Raw genomic sequence first — 20742 nt, 5'->3', positions numbered from 1 at the left:
AGAAAGCCAGTACGATACAAGAAGAGAAAGGAAAGAGCAAGAGTACTAGAAGCGGCCAAACTAGCCACAAAACATAGTAGAACCATAACGGCCAACAGGGCCTCACTTCTCTGGCCCATGTACAGGGCATCCTACACCCAAGGGTTTGGATACTCTCAGGGATGTCACTCCCTTAGGGACTGTCCGGGATGGGTCCACAGTAGCCTTGCAGCTCTATCATCAGGGAACTCCTGCCACCCCCACCCTCCCAACCAGGAGCCGCGGCATACGGTGAAACATGCTGCAGAGTACCACTCGTCTGGGTGAGAGGAACCCGCTGGGGGAGCTGGCAATCTGATGTTCAGCTGAGGGCCATTCCTCTGAACATGGCGTTGAAGGACACGAGACAGGGTCTTCCCGATATCCTTCCAGGGATTTAATGTGGGCTATGATGTCCTGCTTGGCCTGTGAGGTCGATCGCTCGTCTAGCGGGGGCGTGCGACAATGGCGCTGGACAGTGGTCCAAGTCGGTTTGGCTGGTATCCGCTCCTGTCTTCGTGGGCGGGATGGGCTTGCCGGCTGCAATGTTGGCACCTGAAGGAGCTGCGCCGCCTCCTTGAAGGTCCTGACCACTCTTCGCCTGTTCTCCCACTGGAAAATAAGGGCAAAAGGGTGGCCCCATTGGTACGAGATGCCCAAGGTTCGTAGTTTCTCTGTTACTGGCTTAAAGGCTCGCCGTCGCTTCAGAGTGTTGGGCGCCAAATCCTGAAATATCTGTATTTTGTGCCCCTGGTATCGGAGATCCGGTTTGTCACGAGCAGCTCTCCAGATGGCGTCCTTCTCCGTAAAGAAATGGATCCGCGTCAGGATGTCTGGGAGGAGGCCCGATCGCACCGAGGACCCAGAGACTCGGTGCGCCCGGTCCAAAGTCGGCGGAAAGGCATTCTCATCACCCCATACCTCATGGAGGAGCTGCACCACATACGTTAGAATGTCCTTCCCCTCTTCTTCGATGGGAACACCCCAGATGCGAAGATTGTTCCGGCGGCTCCTGTTCTCCAAGTCCTCCTGTTTGACTTGCAGCTCTATATTCTGCTCTTCCAGAACCGCCTGGCGCTGCCACAGCTGCTTCCGGTCTTCAGTGCGGGCATCCATCGTTTTTTCCAGCCCATCCACCCGGTCCATCAAGTCTGTGACTTCCCTCTGAAGCTCCGTCCCGCAGGTGTGCACCTCAGACCTGAGGGAGCCGATCTCCATCTTGAGCTCTGTCATAAATGAGGTCATAAACGCCTGAGTGACCGGCATTGAGTCTCCCGCTGCCTGGGAAGAGCCCTCAGAGGCCTTCGACGCCCCGCCTTACCCCACATCGCCACAACAGTGTTGTCCCTGGGGGTCGCGGCTGGGTCCACCCTACCCCCTCTGGAGCACGCCATCGCTAGCCCTGAAGTGGCCCGGAGGCAGTCAGAGAGTGCAGCCACAGCTCGCCCAGCACCAGGCAATTAGGGGGGCTCCCCAATGTGATGCTGTTGGTCAGGTATGATCCAGAGTCTCAGTCCCAGAACAGAATGTAGGGTAACGGTCCCCAGCAAACTGCCCGTCCGCTCACTGGCACCCAGGGGGGATGCCGCACCGAGGTGGATCCCAGCAAGGTCTGCAGTCCGCCGCCGCCACTCAACACCTGCCCTCCGGTGTCTCCACTCCCTCCCCGTTGTCGTTCTTCACAGGGTGCTCCCTTCGCCGAAGATCAGCTCCACCACCACCAGGGCTGCACCCGCTGACAAGATGGCGGGCAGCCTCCGCAACCTCGGGATTTTAGGCCGCCGTCTGTGCCTCCAGGGCGTCCGTCGCCAACAGCGCGCTCTCCCGTCACCCCTGCCTGGGCCACACAGCTCCGATGGGGTCCCGGTCCGTCAACAGCCGTTCTGTCCTACTCTGCGGCCAGTGCCAGACCCCGGCTTGACAAGATGGCGGCCGCCGCAGCCCGCAGGGAAGGTTAGGCTAGGACAGCGTTCTTTCGGCGTTCCAGGTACCACCTCCACTCAGGACACCCGGCGGTACCCCCCACCTTCTGTCACCGAGGCACCTCCAGAAAAGGTAATTGCCCTTCCCCAGCTCCGCTCAAGATTGCTTTAAAAGGTAGGCCCGGCCGGAGCTCCCGGAGCGTGCGTCTCAGCTCATCTGCAGTGAGACCACGCCCCCCCAAGAATCCTTTTTAATATGTACAAACCAAAAGAAGTGATTAGCCACTGAAAAGCTAGAGCAGGCTCGAACCATATGTCTGGCCCTGGCTCAGCTCGAGGTCCTCTTAGAACCTTGATCCGAAAACGAGCCAAGCCTTCATGTAAGGTCATATGGCTTAGTGGGTACAGTTGCGGGCTAGGAAACATGGTGAACCAGATTTGAATCTGGCCTGGCTCAGCATCCTGTGAGTCCTGACAAATCTAAGTGTGCAACCCCCTTCGCCCCCCCACCCAAAAAAAACCAATGTAACACAGTCAGTTTCTGTTGTAAAGCACCCTTATGCCCTAGAGTGAGGTTCGCACTTTGGAAAACTGCTTGAAAAATTGTGATTTCACCCACACTCTTACCTCATATGCCAGCAATTAAAGGCAACGCATTAAATGTTGATGTCTGAGAGCAGTACCTATTGAGTAGCTAAATTATGCAATGCGAAACTACAAAATCTGGGTTTCACAGGTTTGGCCAAATTCTGTGATCCTAAGTAAATACTGTTTTTCACCGAACCTCCTTTTTGTTCATTATCACACCTGAGAGCATTTTCAAATACATGAGTTTGGGACGTGTGCTGTGCAATAATCACTCTTGTGGTTGGTTTAATGGACTATCATTTTGTTCCATCTATTGCAGAATTCAATTTCGCATATAGGGTACACATGAGAGCTGGCCCGCCTTCTAGTTCACTAATTGCGTTGTCATTGATGTTGGGCCAGGAATATTTTTCATGCCCTGTTTCAAAATTCTCACTTTTACTAAATACTTTGCAAATAATCTGATGCACTAAAGTGAAACACTTAAGTCGAAAAACGCACGAATAGCTGGTTGGCGTAGATTGTTCCAGGTAACACTGTTGTACCCTCACTGAGAAGAAAGAGAGGAGTGAGGAAAGGAGGATAGAGGAAGGTAGATGTGGGGGGAGGGGAGACAGAGCATTATGATGTTTGATATTTCTCCGCGGTGAGCATCCAGTGCCCATTATTGGCTTTGGTGGGCAGAGTGCGACGGATTCTATGGGGGTTTATTTGGACCCAAGTGTCTATCTAGCGAGGCCCACATTTCATCCCTTGCTGTGTGGTTGGGTGTGTGCAGAGCCGTTATGTTGTCTGCCCCTCTGAGGAAGGTGATCCAGTTAACCCAGCCTTTGAAAGTCGCCTTCCCTGTGTATTTCCAGTTCGCTAGTATTGTTTTGACTGCTGTAGTGAGGAGAAGGTCTATCAGGTCTCTGTCCCCCCTGGAGTCTAAATCTGGGTCCATGAATGCTGTGAATAGCCCCACAAAGCCTGGTTGTATTTCCCGTCCTGCTTACTTAGTGATGAAGTCCCTAACCTTCTTCCAGAAATTCGTAACTTTGGTGCAGTGAAAAATCAGGTGAGCGAGGTCGCCTCTCTCCCTTTGGCACTTCCAGCAGGTGTACTTTTCTCTGACTCCGACCTCCGCTAGGCGGGCCGGTGTCCAGTAGGCCCTGTGTAGCAGCCAGTATTTGGTTTGTATATTTTACGGAACAGGGGACCCTAGTAATTAGAGATCAACCGAATGATAGACATATACTAGATAGTATATTTGACTACTGTCCAGCCGGACAGAGTTTTTTATTTTTCAATTTTTCAGATTAAGTGTGTAGGTATAACATTTATACAAAAGTGGGCACAACCTGTGACCCACAAAGGACAAGACAAAACATATGACAAAACAATTATGTAAAAGTGCACAAAAGCGGTCTGTACTAGTAATCCATTTTACAGACTGGAATTAAATCATAGCAAACCATTGTTTAACACAATACGTGAATTAAGACAAACATATGGTGCATTATGGTCGACGACGTTTCGATGCAATTTCTAAATGCATGCATCATCATCAGGACAAAAACTGGTGTGTCAAGTTTGTCTTGAAAAGTTTTAAGCAATCTCATTACCCCTTAGCTTACTCGGGCTTTCAACCATGGTTGTTTAGCTATAGGAGCTAAAAGTTATTGAGGAAGCGATCCCCGCCAGAACCCAGGATACCGGCTATCAAGCAAGACCCGAATTACAAACCCTATTATGGATGTATAAACCGCCGGGAACGCGAGCACTGCTACATTATTTAAATCCCCACCGGCGAAGGCGCTGTGAATAATTTCTCACACGCAAGTACATTGTGCTAGATAACTTTTAGCTCCTATAGCTAAACAACCATGGTTGAAAGCCCGAGTACCCCCAGGAATGCTAGTATGCACAGCTAAGGGGTAATGAGATTGCTTAAAACTTTTCAAGACAAACTTGACACACCAGTTTTTGTCCTGATGATGATGCATGCATTTAGAAATTGCATCGAAACGTCGTCGACCATAATGCACCATATGTTTGTCTTAATTCACGTATTGTGTTAAACAATGGTTTGCTATGATTTAATTCCAGTCTGTAAAATGGATTACTAGTACAGACCGCTTTTGTGCGCTTTTACATAATTGTTTTGTCATATGTTTTGTCTTGTCCTTTGTGGGTCACAGGTTGTGCCCACTTTTGTATAAATGTTATACCTACACACTTAGGGGCCGATTAGGATGGAGGATTTTCCGCCTCCTCTGGGCCGGCGGAAGCCACCTCCGGCCCGGAGGAGGCGGAAAATCCATTGCGGGCTCACCAAAGACCCACCGCCACATTACGATGGCTGGTGGGTCTTGGTTTCTGTCCGCTGCTTTTCCGCCGCGGTCGGATTACAACCGCGGCGGAAAAGCTCTCATTTGGCTGGCAGTGTCTATCAGACACCGCCGGCCAAATTAGGAAGCATTTGAAAACATGCTTTTCCGCGGCGGTTTTTCCGCCGTGGAAAAGCATGTGTACTCTTGATTTTGATTTGCACAATGCGGCAGGCACCGCGCGGTGCCTGCCGCTTTGTGCATGTAAATGTTACACATGCACTTTTAACATTGCGGCGGGTGCTGCTTGAAGCAGCACCCGCCGCAATGTTAAATATCCAGGATGTGACCGCCAGGGTGGCGGTCACATCCTAATCGCACATGAGGGAACGCCGCAGCCCATGCGGACGTTCCCTCATACTCTGGGGTCGCGGACGGACTCAAGTCCGTCCGCGATCCTAATCGACCCCTTAATCTGAAAAATTGAAAAATAAAAAACTCTGTCCGGCTGGACAGTAGTCATATATACTATCTAGTATATGTCTATCATTCGGTTGATCTCTAATTACTAGGGTCCCCTGTTCCGTAAAATATACTACTGCCCAAGGACCCTAGTGGCATTCCTTTTGGGTTTCCCTTGTTCTTTGCAAATAAAGTATTTGGTTTGTGCCACCTGGGGGGAGACTTTGTTTTGGGAGGCCGAGATCCACAAGCGGCTTTTTTCCCTCTCGCTCAGTTGTCTCTCAAGCAGCGTTTCCCAGAACCATACCGCCTTAGTGTTGAGGTTCGATGTCGTGGGGCTTAGAAGTTTGTATATGTGGGAAGTCTGGTGACCTATCTTGTTCAAGTTGTGCATGTATTGTATGATGGAGGGCACCTTTTTGTCTAAGTTTGCTTTTGTGATGGCCGCTCTAATTTTGAGGAATTCATAGAACTCTACCGTTGGTAGATTATGGGCTTGTTTTAGGGCCTCGAACGTTAGTGGTGTACTGTTCTTTTCGAGTTGTGTGGGGGTGGAGATTCCTTTCCCGTACCAGGTGTTGTTGTCTAGAATCTTTCCTTTGTATTGGACCTTAGAGTTAAACCAGATGGAAAAGAACCAAACGGAACCAGGGTAAATTACCTCAGCGCAGACAAAAATGAGGGAAAAGAGAGAGGGGGAGGTGTTCATCAGCGCCAACATCTCACACTGCCCACCATTGACAGCGTTTTAGCACTTCCCTGCAGAAGAAGCTCTTCTCACTGCCCACCAGTGAGTGCCCACCAGCGCAAGCTTCTCATCCTCCCCTCCAGTACCGCCTCTTCACTCTGCTCACCCGTGCCCGCTAGTGCACACCAAACCAGCTGTGACTCGCGTGAAGGGAGTTCAGACTCAAGGCTCCTACGAACTATCGGACGTTCAGGATCCTAGTCTGTCTCTATTCAATTCAAAGCTGGGCTGTCCTTATTTGATGTCCCCAGACCCAGTGTTAATTCCAGGGTTAGATTGGGATAAAAAATCGGACCGGGCACACTAGAAAAAAGTGGCCCATATTTGCATATTGCCTTTCCGCAAAACACTGCTTCAGCGAAATTTTATTTTTTTAAAAAAAGGAGGGGATATAAAAAATGCACGTATCAGTACACACTGGTGAAATAATACACCTGAAAACAAGTGAGGCCACGTCTGATCAGGCTCCCTGCCCCGCTCAATATGCATAGATTAATGGGCCGCTCCAGCTGGAGAAAGGGAGTGACACCGCTGCCCGTTGATAAAGAGGAGGTAATGGACGCCCATCTGCCTCCAGAAAGGCCACTCAGGCACCCACTGGGCTGCTGTCGGCATCAAACAACGCAGAAACCGCCAAATCGGCACCCCAGGCTGCTAACAAAGCAGCCCACAGCTGGATTCAGACACCGGCCCCTTGGGCATTGCCCGAGTGCCTGTGTTACCAATCTGATGCTGGTTATTCCTCAGATGAGAGGGGGCTGCGGTTTGAAATGGTGACCGAAGGGCTTTAAGAGGAATGAAAACACTGTTTGGGGGGGCTCTCATAGGGGCGTGGCCAATGTAATTAAGGGCGCGGCTTAAGACACTTAAGCACAACATCTGTACTTAGCATAGTGGACTGCCCCACTGGTATTTTACTGCCCCTGTTCATACACAGATATATAACACAACAATTAACATTACACCTACAACAAGCCAGCACCATGGCTTTGTCAATACTTGTAAAGTGCATAAGATAAATAAGCACCAACTGTGAGTTCGCTTTATATTATAAAGAAAATGCTTCCATGCTTGTGGGAGAGGAGGTGGACTAACAGCTAGAGCTGTCGAGCTGAGAAAGCAGGTTTGAATCTGAGGTCTGCCAACACATGAATATGTCCTTGAGCGGTATGCCTATGTCCATGAGCTGGTGCTCACGTATAACGCTCCAAGTTTACTTTATATAAAATAAAATAAAAGTAGTCTCTTTGAAGTTACATCAAAATCAGTGACGGATGTTACTTTCGCTGAGTTACGTTTTTTTTGCACCCTGAGGGTAAAAATGGAGAGCCCGATAGGGACCCGTCTGGGCACCTGCTTTTAAGAACGGCTGGTGCTGAGATCCGACAGGACCCGGCCCACTTAAAGCCCTGGGTGACCGTCCGGAGAACTGCCAGAGTTCGGCACACCTCAGCACTAAACACCCCCTGGCTTATGTTCCAGAGTATGGTAACAGCTGCACAGTTGGAAACACGCAGGCGCGATATCTAGAAGCTATTTCGCTCTGCGTGCTTCAAATATCCTCTTTATACGTTTTAACAGAATTCTGTGCATTTATGGCTCTCGTGTTTGACATTTTTAATGATGCACTACTGACAACTTAGTGCGTCACCGCTGTACCTGGGTCGTTTATGTAACACGAACGAAGCCCCCGCTCAGATAACAGGAGACACGTGTTGGCGCACACCTGCTTGACACACACCACTAGGCCCCTCCGCACCTGGGGCTCGTTTAACTGCACGCCTTTAACCGGGAGAGCTCTTTGTTGGAGACGTGCAGGTGCGTAGGTGTGCGCGGGAGAGTTGAGGGGGGGGGGGGCACGTCTTAGTCACTGTGCTGATTTAGCTCCCCTCTCGTCTCGCCCCTCCTATCCACGCCCTGCTGGAGACTAACGAGGACCAGGAAAGTCTGGTATCCAAGCAACCACGTCCTGTCTTGGATGTCACGTAAAGCGACGAGGAGATGAGAGCAGCCGGGAGGCTCCCAAGACGGGTTTTCCTCCTCTCAGCTCAGATGTTGCCTTCACCACCTTTCTCACGGTTAAAGGCCTTCTTGCGATGGAGCTGCCCTCCTCCTGGCAGTATACAGACGAAAGTCCTCCATTTACGAATTGGAGGATACTGTCAAGCGACAACAGCGCAGGCTTTCCCCTCTCTCCTTACACACTGCCATCCGCCCATTCTATTGGTGAGGATGGTGCACAGGCATGTGCTAGTGCTAGTTTCACAGAGGCCAACATGGACATTACTTGAAGGTAAAGGAGATTTAAAGGGAGCTCATACGTAAACGTCTGCTGGGGAACAACTTCCACAGCAACCAAGGGAATACTCAGTATTCTTCGAATATACTAAGAATACTTAGTATATTCTAAGAATATATTAAATATACTAAGTATTCTTAGAATTCTTAGTATAACTTAGAGCTTAGAGCACAGTGTTTCAAAGTGACACCCAGAGGCAAGAAAAGACACAATGAAGGGCAAAGTGGAACATTGGGGAGGAACTCCATGTTGCATGTAATGATAAATGATTTGGCATCTCGACAATGGTATATATCAGGTAATATATACAATTAGAAAATCAAATCACAACACTGTAGTGTAACCCTGTAAGGAACAGAAATACCAAGCAATAAAACCAGTGCCGGCACTTTTTTTATTTTGAGAGGGAGAGTACCGGCACTTCTCAAGGGAAATGCTATACTTTTAATTGGAGAGTACCATCACTTCTCAGAAACAAGCAGGTAATCTGGTACAGAGTACCTGCACTTCTATTTTTCCATTTAAAGCACTGAATACAACTAACCACTTAAGCAATTTCCATGAGGGGCACGCAACTCTTCAATTTACACTTGAATCTAGGCAGCAGCAAGAGCATCATTCGATGGACCACAGTGGGATCCTCAATGCTCATAACAGATGCTTGTGAGTGCTTTGTTTCTAGCATGGAATTGTACTCCTTGAAACTGCCTTTGCCCTTCCATTTAATCCAAAATTCACATCCATTGAGGAAACATTTTCAGAGAACCCCTCAATGACTTTACCATCTTCGCATTTGTCAACACCTCTTACATCTTCAGTAATCACGCTAATTAAACTTTAATAGTCGTGTGTGAGAACCTGGCCTAGTATATGATGTCCACTTATGTAAGTGGGAACCTTGCACAAGTCCAGACAACCCTTATGGGGATTTAAGAGGTCTTAGACAACCGTAGAAAGCTCTCTAAGTGGTAGCTGTAGAGAGCAGCCTTGAGGCTTAGTCCAGAAGGAGTGTGAAGCAGCTTGTTTTACAAGAATGCAATCTTATTGTATAGATTAAGTGAAAAAGAACCACACAAAGTATTTATAAAAATATGTATGTATTCTATAATACTCTCTAACTCATACAAATATCTCCTACCCAGATATATGCACAATGCACACAATACTTTGCAAAGAAATACAGTAAATAGCACTTAATACACAGTGGACCCCAGGGAGGGACCAAACCATATACCAAGAAAGTGGTATAAGAACATCGACTCAGGTTAAGACAATGTCGAGAGGACGTAGATGTGCTGGGGCCCCAAGGAACCACCAAAGGTAAGTAATTAGGTACCCCAAGGAGATCGTATACAGTGTGGGAACACAACCGCATTCTCCGTACAAATCAATGTGTAAATCGCGGTTGCAGTTTTAAAGATTAAGGACCCTTCCCAGTGGACCCCGAAGAAACCCTGTGGAAGACAGAAGGTTGGTGAGCCACCCCACCTGTGGCTACACTAGTACCCATGTTACCAACACCAGGGAAGCCGAGTGCATAGGTGTGCAGTAGCTTTGGAAACCGCTGTCGAACCCAATGGAGGACTTCATGAAAATGTCTCTGCTGGAGAAGAATAAAATGTCCAGTGGAATCCGATGGTGGTTTCAAGTTGAAGAGTACCTGCAAGCAGAGGGGACAGAGTCTATGTCATTCAGGAGTGACCCGGAGACCTGGAAGATGAATGCCCACCGATGTAGGGAGTTGCAGGATAGTTGACGGTGACCTTGACTCTGCAGCTGTGAGGACTAGGCAATGCTGTGGAAGACCAGAAACTGTGCACAAGCTGTCCCAGGTTGGATGTCAAGAGTTGTTGGTGTCCGTTAGGAACACCAATAAGCCTTGGCAACTGCAAACAACGTTGATGTCGAAGAAGGTAGAATGTCAGGACCAGCAAGATCCAGAGGACTCACCACAAGCAGGGGAGTCAGGGCAGGCCCCAAGCAATCAGGGGAGCCTAAGAGAAGCAAAGGTGACCATCAATTCGGCCCACAGGCCGGAGGCACTGGCGTCGTGAGAGGACCTCAACCAGCTCACCAAAAGATGCAGGCCACAATGCACACAATGTGGTGTGGTCCAAGATTCTGGTCACTGGAGATGCTCAAAGTTGGGGCTACTTAGAGCCTGAAGATCTTCTTGGAAAGAAGCAAACAAGCCTTTACAACTGCAGTTGACGCAGTTCACAGGGGTTTGGTTATTGCAAACCCTACGAGGGATACTGGCCTCAAACTTGGTGAGATTGCAGGGTAGGCCTCAGAAACTTTCGAGAACCACCAGCTATGTTGCAGAGCCTTACGGAGCCCAGAGGAGCGCAGGATCAACAGACTTAGTCGCGCTGCCTGCCTCCTTCACTCTAAGGGATATTCCTTCAGGTGTCTTTGATGCCCGCAGGCCTTGGGAGGTTCATGTATGGTGCACAGGCTCAGACAATGCAGCAGACTGGAAGGGAAATGAAGTCGAGCCCAAACGAAGTCCAGTGATTCCAGAGGACGAATCTAGAGACCTACACCCAGGTAGGCCCTTAAGTACCCAAAGAAAAGGGTTGAGATGATTCAGGGGACCCTCCCAGTGAAGGGTATGGACAGTGGGGAGGTTACTCCCATGTCCTTTGTCCAGTTTTGTGACAGAGCGGGAGCCAAAGGCTCCCAAGACTGGTTTGAACTGGACTATGCATGGGGACATCAAATGTGCCCCTCATGCAGACTGAGTGGCGCTGGCAAGCGCACCCATCCTGCCCCAATACACTAAATCCTGTCTGGGAGGTGGTCACACCTCCCTGTGACAGTATGCCTATAGTTCTACCTTCCCCTGCTCGAGCTTGGCTCAGCAGCAGAAGGGCAAAATCTTGTCTCTGGGCAGCAGCAACCATTTTGTGCTGCCCAGGTCAAGAATTCTGACACTGGGAACATTGAGAGTCTAATGGAGGGCTCTTCCAGTGCTTGAAATCATACCTCCCACACCATTTACTGTGTGGGGGTGTATACTAAGGACTTATAAGGGTATCCCAGTATCCAATCTGGGATGTACCTAACTACTGAACATAACAATCTAGGGAGAAAGCCGATAGACATGTGTCTTGGTAAGCAGTATGAGGTAAATTAGGCCTGGTCAAGCACCAGGGCACCAGTAAGCACTACTTAATTTATATTTGAACGTTAGAACATTTGTTTATTTTACATCAAGAAATCAACTTAGATCAGCATAACATTCATATTCATGTTACATTTGTGAAAGCGCGTATTCATTTGCCAACATATGCATAGCTCTCTTGAAATTTATATCGTACATCATTATGTCAATACATTTAGTGTCCACCCAATGCATTTCGGGGCGCGAGCCCCTTCGTCAGGGGTCGCAAACTAGGTGAAATATATTGGAAATTGCACTCCTTGTTGAATACTGATGTGATCTGTACACTTGTGTTGATGTGGTCTTATGTATGCTGTCTTTAAATCAAGGAGCCTGAGAGTCCTACTCGGTATACATCGGGCTCTGCAAGTGCTCGGGGAGGAGGTAAAAAGATCGGAGCAGAATGCTCGTTGATCCCGTCTCGGCGTCTTTTCTAAGCAGGATCCCAGTCAGACTAGTCAATAACAGCTTAGCAACAGGCAAAAAGTGGGGGTAACCATAGAAGCAGATCCTCCTTTCCTACTGCATGGTAAACTTATAACAAACCTTGTTAGCTCCTGAATTAATAATTTTCTTCCAAGCTCCGACTTGGAATAATAACTTCCTTAATGCCATCAGAATACCTCTTGGAAAGCACCTGTTCACAGCACACTCTCTTTTGAAATTTCTCCTTGAATTCAAGTGATACCCTAACCTCCAAAAACATGTATTTTGCCACCAAACATAACCACCCGGAGATGGGAGTCCCTGCCCTTTAATACCAGTGCTCTCTTCCGTACTCAAATGTGAAGTAGGTCCTCTAAGACCACAACTTAACCCTCGCAAAGGCAGTACAATGTACACCACTCAACAAAGCACTGTATTATCTCATACAAAACACACCAAAAATGCTCCACCTGGCCATTACACTGAGGATCACACAAAGCAGAAAGAATGTGCTTGTGATTACACAACAGCAAAAAAAGTTAATCTAAACCACAACAAGTTGTACTCCATTATTTAAAACATGCCTGTGATGAAGAGCTCTTTAAAAAAAACAGCAACAATTGCTGTAGTAAACTTAATTTACCCATTGCCTTCCTCAGCACTACCACACCGCCGACATCAGCAGATGCCAACACCTCAGCATGCAAACTTCACCAATAGATCTCCAACTGCTCTGACACTCTGGCACCCCTCATGAAGGCACCCGGCAAGCAACACTCCAAGAAAGCCAGCTGGTTCACTCCTGCCCTCCACAAGTCCAGATGCACCTGCAGACAACTCCCAAATAGATGGAGAAGCAATAAAACCCCAGAAATCAGTGCAACCTTGAAAACCACTGTCAACTCACACCACTTATTCCTTAAAACCACAAAGAAAACAGCCCTACAAGACAGAATCAATGCCAATGCACACAACAGCAAAGAACTCTTCACCATCATCAAGGAGTTTGCTAGGCCCAATAGCGGGACCACAGACGTCCCACCCTCCCAAGACCTCTGCAAAAAACTCAGCACCTTCTTCCACCACTAGATCAGGCAGATCTACAACAGCTTCGACACCCAAGAACCTGCCACAACACCTGTCACGACCACACGCAACAACACCGTACTCCAACAGATCCTGCCCAACTGGACTTCATTCTCCACAGATGATACAGTCAAGACCATGAAGACCATCCACTCTGGAGCCCCATCGGACCCTTGCCCGTACCACATCTTCCTAAGAGGAGCAACCTCCATCGCCCGAGCTTCGCTAGACCATCAACTGCTCCATCGAAACCGCCACCTTCCACGATGACTGGAAACACGCTGAGATCAACCCCCTGCTGTAGAAGCCATCCGCTGGCCCGACAGACCTCAAGAACTTCAGACCCATCTCCCTCCTCCCCTTTCCAGCCAAGGTCATTTTGAAGGCCATCAACTCCCAACTTTACAAGCTCATCAAACAGAACCACGTCCTGGACATCCCCCAATCTTGCTTCCGAAGCAATCACAGCATCAAGACGGCACTACTCTTTGCCACCAATGACATCTGTTCCCTCCTCGACCAAGACAAATCCACAGCCCTCATCCTACTGGACCTCTTGGCCACCTTAGATACTGTCACCCACTACACCCTAATCACAAGACTCCATCCATGACAAGGCCCTGGACTGGATCCACTCTTTCTTGACCGGCCAAACACAGCGAGTCAAACTACCTCCATTCCTCTCAGAACCTACAGAGATCCACTGCGGAGTGCCCTGGACTCCTCCCTGAGGCCCACCCTCTTCAACGTCTACATGGCCCCCTTCACGGCCACCGTCAGAAACCACAGACTCAACAACATCTCCTGCGCCGACAACACCCAGCTAATCCTCTCCCTCACCAATGAACAGCCGCCAGAATCAACTTTCAGAGTGGGATGAAGGCCGTTGCACCTGGATGAAAGATAGTTGCCTCAAGCTCAACTCAGACAAGACCGAAGTACTCATCCTGGGACCCGCCCCCTCAGCCTGGGAAGACTGCTGGTCGCCCGCCGCACTGGGAACCCGTCCCACCCCAACAGTCCACGCACATAAGCTCAGCATCATAATGGACTCTTCTATCATAATGAACCACCAAATCAACGTCATAGCCTCATCCTTCTTTCACACGCTCTGCCTGCTTTGAAAAACATTCAAATGGATCCCCACAGAAACCAGAAAGACGGCCACCTATGCACTCATCACCAGCAGACTCCTCTATGGCAGCGCACTCTATGCTGGCATCACCCAGAAACAGCTCAAGAAACTACAGAACGTTCAAAACGCCACAGCCAGACTGGTCCTTGACATCCCCAACTGCAGCCACATCACAAAACACCTTCAGCAAATTCTCTGACTCCCAGTCAACAAGATAATTTCTTTCAAGGTCCTCACACATATCTACAAACCTCCTCACATTCCACGTACTCGCCAGACAATTTAGCTCCGGCCAACTTGCCCTGGCCACCATCCCACGGATCCACAAGACCAGAACTGGAGGAAGATCCTTCTCCTACCTCCCCACTAAGACCTGTAACACCCTGCCCCTTCACCTCAGACAATCCCAGTCGCTGACCCAATTCAGGAAGCATCTCAAGCCATGGCTCTTCGACTGAACCTCTATGCTCAGATGGATCCGCAACCCCCCCCCCCTCCCCCATCACCCTCATTTTCTTGAGTGCCTCACAGGAGAGTTGCCACGCAATGCAAACTCCTGATTGATTGATTACGTTTCTGGCCATTTAGAACGGTGGTCAGGCACAACTAATCCAAAACATAAATTGTGAGGTAAAAGGGCAAGAGATATTAAAAAATAGCTTTTTGCCAACTATGCTGAGCCTACCCTGTATGCACCATAGTAGAATCTTTACTTTACAACATTCTGTAACTGGCAACACACATGATACAGTCTCTTACTCACTTGTCAATTTGAAGAGATATTCCTGGCACCAGAACCAGCTTTTCAACAACCTTTTGAGAGACGCCAACCCACTGTGAATCTCATGGACACAATCCAAATTCTTCATGCACACACCTTATAGCAGAACACTTTTGCGTGCTTGAGTCAATAACATCCAATTAATACCAAGTTCCTCCGATACTTGAGCATACGCTCACTGTTCACTTTGTACGGTATTAACAGAAGGCTAACTCTTCAATGCATACATCAAACACACAGATATCCTCTGTCTTATTTACAACAACATTGAATTGTAACAAAATCGAATAACTTTCCTTTTAGAACACTTTTAAAGGCTCTTGTTTGATTGCCAGGTAAAAAATAAAATAATGACTCAAAAGAACTCCAACACTTCTTCCTCAGCTGTGGCTACCTTGAGTAGGCTGCCCTTCTCTCCAACTGAATGTTCCACCTGGTTCAGCATCAATTAAACACAGCAATAATCCACCTGAGAAGCATTATTAAAACCCTAGGTACTCCCAACAGGAAAGCACCATTGAATGCCATTGTGCCCCCTTTGAGCCTTACCTTCTGTAGCAAGAGCACGATGATGGGGATGAGCTGGGCACGCTCCTGCTCAAGAGTGAAGAGAGTCTCAGGAGTGCGGATGAACACTTTCGTCAGCCCATAGGCCACGTCATCCTGGAATCCATGCTGGTCGATGATTGCCTTGGCTGCCTCACCATCCGTTGCCATCAGATGGTTGGGCCAGGTATACTCGCAGGTCATTTTATATCTATCAGGAGAAGACAGAAAGGAAGTGACAATGAAGCCAGGCCTGTAACACCAACAAAAGAAAGGCTTTATGGAATAAAAATTGTATATCTGAGAAGAAAGATTCGACTCCCACAATGCAGCACTATTTTTTGTGTAGTCCAAAGTAACATTTATAAAACTGTACATGGACATACCCTACCATATCTCAAGATTTGAAAGTCATGTGAGCGGCCATTTCAGATGCTGGAATTGGCTGCAAACATTTCTGATGCAAGAGTTCCATAACTCTCAAATTACTTCTGACTCAAGAGTTTAATGACTCTAGAATCACATTTGACTTGAGCATTTCATGATGCTTCGCATAAGCACAAAGGCAAACACTTTAACAACTGTCTGACCACAAGCAATGTGCAAAACCTTGTGTCCAAGCCCTCCTGCCCATGCCCAAGGAATGTACACTATGGGGCTACGATACAAGCACTGCGGACGGGGAACGGCCTGGCCGCTGGCTGTGAGAAGCAGGGGCTAAATCAGTGCAGGGAGTAGGGCACATGGCCTGTACCATTCCGACTTCCCATGGCCAAAGGCCATGTACAGTGTTAGTTGGTTGATGATACAGGGTTGGCACAGGGACTTGCAGAAGTTGACCATAGCTCCTCTACAATATGAACAGCATCATGGTTCTTTTGGATAGAAGAAGTGACTTGTTGGCTAGCACATGCAGCATTTGATCTCCTGAAGATTAGGGCCAAGATGGGGGAGACGTACCTTGTCCCCTTGGGAAATACCAGCACCCCAGTATGAGGTATTTACCATGTGCGGTAAATACCGCCTATTTCAAGATTTTCACTTGGAAATGAGTCATAACATTCAGAACTGTCTTTTCCCCTGATACATTTTGGCAGGTCAGATCTGATGACATTTTTCTGGGGAAACTGCAGGGATTTAGTAATTATCACACTGCTTGGAATTTTGATCTCTGGGCAAACTTGATCTCTGGGAAATCTTTTGTATGCACAGCGATCAGAATTTAACTCCCAGTGTGTAATGAACGCTTAGGTAGTTAGCCTTGATAGAGCGTGGAGGTTATGCCCTCCACTACAAGTCGTCAGCCTTCTTTGACCCGCTCTTGTACTAGAAGATAGCAGCAAGCATTCCTTTGCATATCAAGGGGACAATTCTCAAAGGTTTTGGACCCCTAAGTTCAATTTAGATGCAGAAAAATATATATTTCACAGTGTAAAGTTACATTCCTGATTATGGTGGACATTAGCCATCGCAAATGGGATTTGCACATTCGGACATTCTGCATTTATGAAGGAATTTCCATATTCGCAAATGCAGTATCAGGCTACGTTAGGTGAGCAAAAGTTGGTGAACAGGAAACCTGAAGCCCACTCGCATGACAAGCTGAAGAAATAGCAACATAGAACAAAGTTTTCAGAGCCAGAAGATACAGTAAGAAGCTGTACATCAGCTCGAACAGGAGTACACGAGGAAAGTCAATCCCGAAATGAGATCTAACTATGGCACCATGAGGGATTTAGAGGGGAAATATATGTGTTAAATGACGGATGATTTAAACAAGGACGAGTGGTTCAGCAAATCCAAGAAAGGTTGAAAGGGCCGACAAATAACTTTCAATTGTGCCCTCCACAAGTCCTTGCTGGACCAAAGACAAACAAACAATAAGACATCCAACAGTTTGACTTATAATGGGTCTGTGTTGTGGATACCACACCAGGCTCAGCATCCAGCATAAATGGACTTAGTAGATAGGCACCATGCAGCAAGGATAACATCCATAACCACAGAAGGAAAATTGAACGCAGAAGGAAAATTGATCCAGCACAACCTCCATGCATGGAGGTTTAGATTATGCAGGACTAGATGCAGAACCCTGCACTGCTACAAAGTATTCTCCTGCAGCAGAGGCATGATTAGAGACGGATGCTCATTCCAAGAAGTTCCATGTATCACACTCACTGGCCCAATCCAGAGCCACTAGGGTGACTTGGGCCCAGTTGTTTCTGATCTTCTTTGGAACTGAGGGCAGGAGAAGCAAAGGCTTAAGCGAGTACAGGACTCCCTTGCTTCACTATAACCTTAATGTGTCCCTTGGGAACTCCAACACACAGAAGCCTGGACACTGCATGTTTTTGATGGAGGTGAAAAAGTCAAGCCAGCTTGGGTTCCCCGACTGCCGGAAGATGCCCTGAGCCGGCCTTGGGTGGGGGGAAACTGACATTCATGATCCTCCAGGCGACATTAGCTGAAATCTTTTGACCTAGCGTTCAAAGCTTCTGTCAGGTGGATTATGACAAAGCATCCCAGCAACCTCTACAGGCGAAGGACCTCTTGGCACAGAAACCAAGACCACACAACAACCTGCTTGTTGCAATACTGTGAGAAGTTGGCCTGTTATATGATGTTCACTATTCTAGTGAGCACCTTGCACCAGTCCAAATGGCCCTTATGGTGATTGGTTGTAAGTCAACCTTATAGATCAGCTATCCTAATGGTAGCATGGAAAAAAGCAGTCTTAAGCTAAACTAAAGAGGGCATGTGAAGCCAGCTGTTTTACCATATGCAATCCTTTTAACATCAAATGAAAGGACACCACACAAGTTATATATTATAAAATATATGTATTTATTACTAGAATAATCCCCTGTACTCTTTATGAGGACAGAAGCACAAGCGTTAAACAAAGAACTTCATATAACATACAAAAGTTGCACAAATATGGATAGGCCCTGGTGGCCACTCAAACCATATACTAAAATAGTGGTATAAGAACCACGTCATGAACAATGGAAAGGCCTAGGGCCTTGAGAATCGCTGGGGCTACACTGGACTAATGAAGGATAGGTCGGGGGAGGCCCACAGGATGCGGGTGCAGTGTCTATAGGCACACGAGTTTACCAATAGAAGTCAAGGGTGCGTAAAAGTTAGAAAGTTACAGATTTGGGAGTCTTCCGACTGGACTAGAACGTAACCACTTAAAACTCGGACACTAGAGGTGTAAACCACTACAGGAGCACCGGAGTACTCTTGTTACTTCACACACAGGAAGCGGGTGCATAGGTCTCAAAGTACGTCGGGTTTCGTCGTGGAGTTCTATGGAGCCTGGAGGAAAAGATGCTGCAGGCGACCAGGGGAGAAGAGTCCGGTTGGATCCAAGGGTGGATTGAAGATGTAGAGTACCTGAAAGCAGAGGGGACAGAGTCTGGGTCACTAGCTAGTGACCAGGATGGAACCAGGAAGGAACCAGGCGATGTCAGGTTGCGATCAGGAGATGTTGTGAAGCTTGTCTCCGCTGCCACTTGGACCAGGAGGTATCGACGACAACCAGGAGGTGGACACAGACTGTCCCACAAAAGCTCTCGCTGTCGGCGGTGTCGGTTCTCAAATCAGAGTCAACAGGCCTTGCCAAATGCAACCCACGCAGGAATCGAAGATGGCTTCTGGATCAGACCAGCAAGGTCTGATGGGCTGCTCCTTTTCAAGGGAGTAAGGGCCAGTCGGGAGCAACCACACCAGCAGTGAAAAATTGAAGGTTCGTTGTCACAGAGGCCACTAGCCAACGGGCAAGTGACTGGACAACGCGTCGAGCAGGAAAAATGCAAAAGGGCCCCACGCAGCACTCGGTGAGTGTGGAGAGGTGATCTTCAGTGCAAGAGCTGCTCAGGGCTGGGGCTTCTCAATCCTGAATGCACAGCTTAGATGATGCCTCCGGAGCTGCACAGGAAGCACTTTGCTGGCTTTCCAAGATGGCCGGTCCCACGTCTCACCTCGGCTCCACGGGTCTCAGCTTTGCTGGGACTGTGGATCGGGCTGTTGGAAGTCTGGGAGTCCAGGTCTAGTTGGTCTCTGTCGTTCGAGCTCCGGCGGGAGCAACAACAAATAAAACCTTTGAGCGCTGAAGGTGCCTGCTTGTGCAGGGTGGTCACTCCTTCACCACAAGGGAGATTCTTCAGTCTTCTACGTCGAGTATGATGTCAAAGGGTCCAGAGTTTTGTATCAAAGTTTCAGTCAGGATGATCTAAAGTCTATGGGCACAGCTCCTACCTTTATTCCAAATCAAGGGGCTGGATCACCTGCTAGGTCCCTCCTATGGGTGGGACCCAGGAAGGGGGTGGTTAAACCCCTTTCCCTTTGTCCAGTGTCACACCAGAGCTGGGGCTGGAGTGCCCCAGCACCGGTTTGAACTGGACTTTGCATGGGACACCTTGTGTGCCCCAGGCAGTGTCTAGTTGCATTCAGCCCTCCCTGCCCCAATCCACTATCTCCTGTCTGGGTGGTGCTAGCACCTACCTGTGAAAGGAAACCTTTTGTCCAGGCCTCGCTGCCGGAGTTTCGGTCAGTAGCAGGAGGCCAGACTTGTGTCTGTGGCAGCAGCATCCATTTTGTGATGCTGAGGCCCTGGTTAGATTTAACCGCGTTTAAGGAAAGTAACATGTCTTCTCCCTCTAGAAGGGTGGAATGCTACCCCCGTCGCCAGGACTGGTGAGGGGGTAGTATTCCAAAGCGTATGACACCTTACATGACATGTTTTGATAAAGCCAAACCAAAGATAGCATTGAACCGCGAGGTTCATAATGCACTTAAGAGTATATGGTATGGCAATATCCTAGAACAGCTATAAGGACATGGTTCCGAAAGCTGCAGACAGGCTCAGCTCATGCTAGAGCACCATCTCACATAAAACCAGGCTCTCTGCCTCCAGGATTATTAAGGCCTGCCATAGGAGTGACTTATAGGTACATATGTGTCCAGATATAGGTTTAGACATAGGTATACTATATCTAAGCAAGGGGTGATTACACCACCTTGCCCCAGCTGAGTGATCAGCCAGTTGTGTCAGTTTGGATGGCCAGCCAGGGGTGGCAAAAGATATGCTGCAGCCCCTGGTAGGCCTTGGATGCACCTATGCCCTGGGTACCTACAGTACTCTGTACAGGGGCTCACAATGTTACCCAATCCCAATTGGTGATGTACCTAAAGTACATGGTTGTGAATTTAGAGAGAGAACAGTAGGGCTGTGGGTCTGATTAGCAGGTC

The 20742-nt window shown here is 48.3% G+C and overlaps 1 protein-coding gene across 1 annotated transcript in view; it reads right to left on the bottom strand.

Moving 5' to 3' along the window:
* The window catches only part of LOC147685121 (unconventional myosin-Ig-like), a 1601091-nt gene that overhangs the window by 718807 nt on the left and 861542 nt on the right, over nt 1-20742 (bottom strand). Inside the window, exon 16 of the mRNA XM_086941006.1 lies at nt 15490-15697. Coding sequence (XP_086797132.1) covers nt 15490-15697 — 208 coding nt within the window. The remainder of the gene's footprint in view (nt 1-15489; nt 15698-20742) is intronic.

The sequence above is a fragment of the Lissotriton vulgaris genome, chromosome 10, assembly GCF_964263255.1.
Source record: "Lissotriton vulgaris chromosome 10, aLisVul1.2, whole genome shotgun sequence".
Lineage (NCBI taxonomy): Eukaryota > Metazoa > Chordata > Amphibia > Caudata > Salamandridae > Lissotriton > Lissotriton vulgaris.
The sequence above is the reverse complement of the archived record's forward strand: the minus strand, read 5'-3'. Positions and strand labels throughout refer to the sequence as shown.